We start from the raw sequence: 3,275 nt of genomic DNA, 5'->3' as shown, positions 1-3,275 counted from the left end.
ATATATATATATATATATATATATATATATATATACACACATATATATTTTCTTCTCTATCTTTTTCACTAAGAGCTTTTTCCCATTTTACACGCTATTTTAAAGTATTGGTTAATGAGACAAAACCTGAAGATAAAACATTACATGTACAAGATGAAGCTTTATCAAGTCTTCATTTATACAATGTTTTCCACGTGACATGCAAGACATAAACAATTCAAGGACAAAACATAAATTTCATGTTTGTTATTTCATCTTTTCTCAGTATATTTTTCTTTTATCATAATAAGTATGTAGATTACAAATAGCTTATTCTATTTTTTGTTGTCTTTCAAAAATTTGTAGTGCACACTGGAGGGATTTACAAATTTTTATTACAACGCTAGAGAAAAGCGACCTTTAAACTCCAGATAATTTTAAAGAACTTTTTATTTGAACCAACTGATGAAGCCACAATGGCGAAACGTTGGTTCAAATAAAAAGTTCTTTTATAATTTATTGAGTTTAAAGGTCATTTTTCTCTAAATTTTTAAGTAGCCAGACAACAATCTTAAATTTGTAATGATTGAATGTATAGTTCAAATTGTTTGGTATATTATAGCAACATCTAATCATTAAACTCCGTTGAACAAAAACTTGAAACGCAAATAACAAACAAACAAAATACTTTAAAAAAAAACTGTTTCATTCAGTTTGATTGGATAAGATCACGTTGTAATTGTTAGCAATTGTTTACTTTTATCTCATTGTAGAAACTACAATTCCTTCTCAGGCACGTCCAACAGGATGTGTTGTTACAATGCAAGTGACCAGTTTCAATTTATATTGCCACAACTAAAGGCATCAAGACCTGTGTCAAGACTATAATCCTTCACAACTTAGGTCACTAGGAATTAATTTACGTGTATTTCATGTTCTTCACTAGCACGTTCGTTTTGCTGTATATTATTGTTTGTGGTTGCATAAAACCCAGTCAAAAACTGCATAAAGAATGTGCAACTTTTCATAATAATCATTATCGCTGATAAACATTGAAATATCTCATTATATAAGAAGTGAATTCTCACAATACGGACCGCAATAATGATCTAAGTATTAGTTACAACAATTTAAAATTAACAAGCTTAATGGACATTTAATTACACTTACACAATTATTTATAGAAACTTCAACATTTAGAAAAACAGGAATATATGTAATGAAAGTATCATGGTCATTGAAGCACGTAGATTATTTCAAATATCAATAATACACGCAGTTTGTTTTTCCACCAAGTTTTCAAGCTCTCTGAAGAACTAACTCATCATCAAGTGAAAGACTTGGCCTAATATAAGTGACTTCAAACTTACCATCCGGTTAGTCATGTCAGTTTTACTTGCCGAGTTGAAGAGAAAAGCTGAGGAACTAAGTCTATGATAAAAATCCAACCAACAGTCCAACAGCATATCGAAACCATTAACTTTAAGAAGCTATTTCACTGTATAATTATTGGAGTAAATAAACAATAGCATCGACACATTTAACCTAGTCGATAGGAGAAAGATTGCATATGTTCCGACAACAACACTCATGCGGCTTGTACCGCTTACAGCACATGTTGAACAAGGGAAACGGTCCGGCTGTTTTCACTGCGTTATGGTAATCACAGTACAGGTAAGTAAAACACGTTCAAGTATACACACATGTGGCACATGAACTAAAAAGCTGTAGTCACTTCCGGTACTTGCACACATACGGGCAGGTCACTCCAAAATGTGTGCGCGGGCTTATCTTGCTTCAAATGTTTAAAGCCATGGCTTGCTGTATATAAACGTGCAATGTTTATATGTTGCGTGTTTAATATGGTCCATTAAACTTGAAAACTTCTTATAATGGCACTGTGCATAGTTATTGCTATTACATATGTGAGATCTATATACATGTATGCAAGGTATTTACATACATAATCATTTCCATCTAATTCGAGTAACATCAAATAAAAATCCGTCCTTTTTATTTTCAACAAAACGTTCCTTATAAAAAATATTTTTTCCCTACTAAGAGAAAGAATATTTTTACGGAAAATAGATTCGTTTTGTAAGATCGAAGAAGACAAGAAAACAAAACTAGCGGTTTATAGGATTGGCAGAAGTTGATAAATTATTCCTTTCAATACGTGATAAGTCACCAATGAATTATTCGAGTATGAATATTTACTTACCTTACGTAAGTGTTCATGTTCCAAATTCGACTGAATACTATCATACAGTGGTAATACGAAATTGACTGTTACTTTCACTTATGACGCAAAAATATATTTCTCTTACATATGTTAAGACAAATCTTCTTATTTATGAAATAGGTCAAGTCTTACCTAAAATGTCTATAGATGTATACTTTAATTAGCCGTCAATAATAGTATGCTATAATCAGTATATAAAAATTCATAGTACAAGGTTTTCTCGAAGTAAAAAACAACAACAGATAGTTCCCATCATTCTCAGCAATGTTAATCATCAATTTCTTTACAACCATACTTCCCTTCTCTCCCAGTAAGAAAAAAAGTGAGTGATTGGTTTGAGCCGCATTTAAAGGTAAAGATTTAAAGATACATAAAAAATGGTTTAGCTATTTGAGAAATAGGGCTTCAGTTGTGATAATAATTGAAACTGTTGTTTAATTTTGAAAGAACTGATCATTGAAAATAAGAGGATGCGCGCGCTGCATTTGATGAACTACGCTCGTCGTTTGTTTTGCCTTAGAAATGCCTAAGAGTATAGTGTTTTCCAAAACAAATCACACTAAAATGTTTTTAAGAGTACTCAAGGCAGAACATAGACAATTATAAAGACGGCACAGTTGTAGTTTGCGATAGAAATTTCAGTGTCTCATTTTGTGTGTTTTTGTTTTGTTTTCTAACGATAGGGGGCTCATTGTGTTTTACTAAAACGTAAAATAGTCTACAAGCAGTATAACAAACAAATCGGTAAATTGAAAATTAAGCACCTAAATACCAAAAATGGAAAAAAGAAATCCAACCTCAATTCCTTTATGTGTGTTATTCATGAAAGCTCACACAAAGGGATTAACGTATTGTGGAAAATTCTACAAGTCCAAACATATCATAATCGCGTCATTAGTGTATTACAATGTTCGTTATACACACACACATACACACACATATATATATATATATATATATATATATATATATATAGAGAGAGAGAGAGAGAGAGAGAGAGAGAGAACGAAGAGTAACGTATAATATATAGTTAGTAAGAAACTAAAATAAATTA

General features: G+C 31.1%; 1 protein-coding gene across 4 annotated transcripts in view; it reads right to left on the bottom strand.

Annotated features, from left to right (window-relative positions):
- LOC106457076 (serine/threonine-protein kinase tricorner-like) overlaps nucleotides 1-3,275 on the bottom strand; it is a 55,996-nt gene that overhangs the window by 48,034 nt on the left and 4,687 nt on the right. The window contains exon 1 of one of the 4 annotated variants that reach the window (XM_013916460.2): nucleotides 1,350-1,598. The exons of 2 other annotated variants lie outside the window; for them this stretch is intronic. In XM_013916460.2, coding sequence (XP_013771914.2) covers nucleotides 1,350-1,445 — 96 coding nt within the window. In that variant the 5' untranslated portion in view covers nucleotides 1,446-1,598. Of the gene's footprint in view, nucleotides 1-1,349; nucleotides 1,599-3,275 lie in introns of those variants that run through there. One more of the 4 variants, XM_022382887.1, reaches the window with a different exon arrangement.

This window comes from Limulus polyphemus, unplaced genomic scaffold (genome assembly GCF_000517525.1).
Source record: "Limulus polyphemus unplaced genomic scaffold, Limulus_polyphemus-2.1.2 Scaffold289, whole genome shotgun sequence".
In the NCBI taxonomy this organism is placed as follows: Eukaryota; Metazoa; Arthropoda; class Merostomata; order Xiphosura; family Limulidae; genus Limulus; species Limulus polyphemus.
This window is presented reverse-complemented; position numbering and strand designations above follow the sequence as displayed.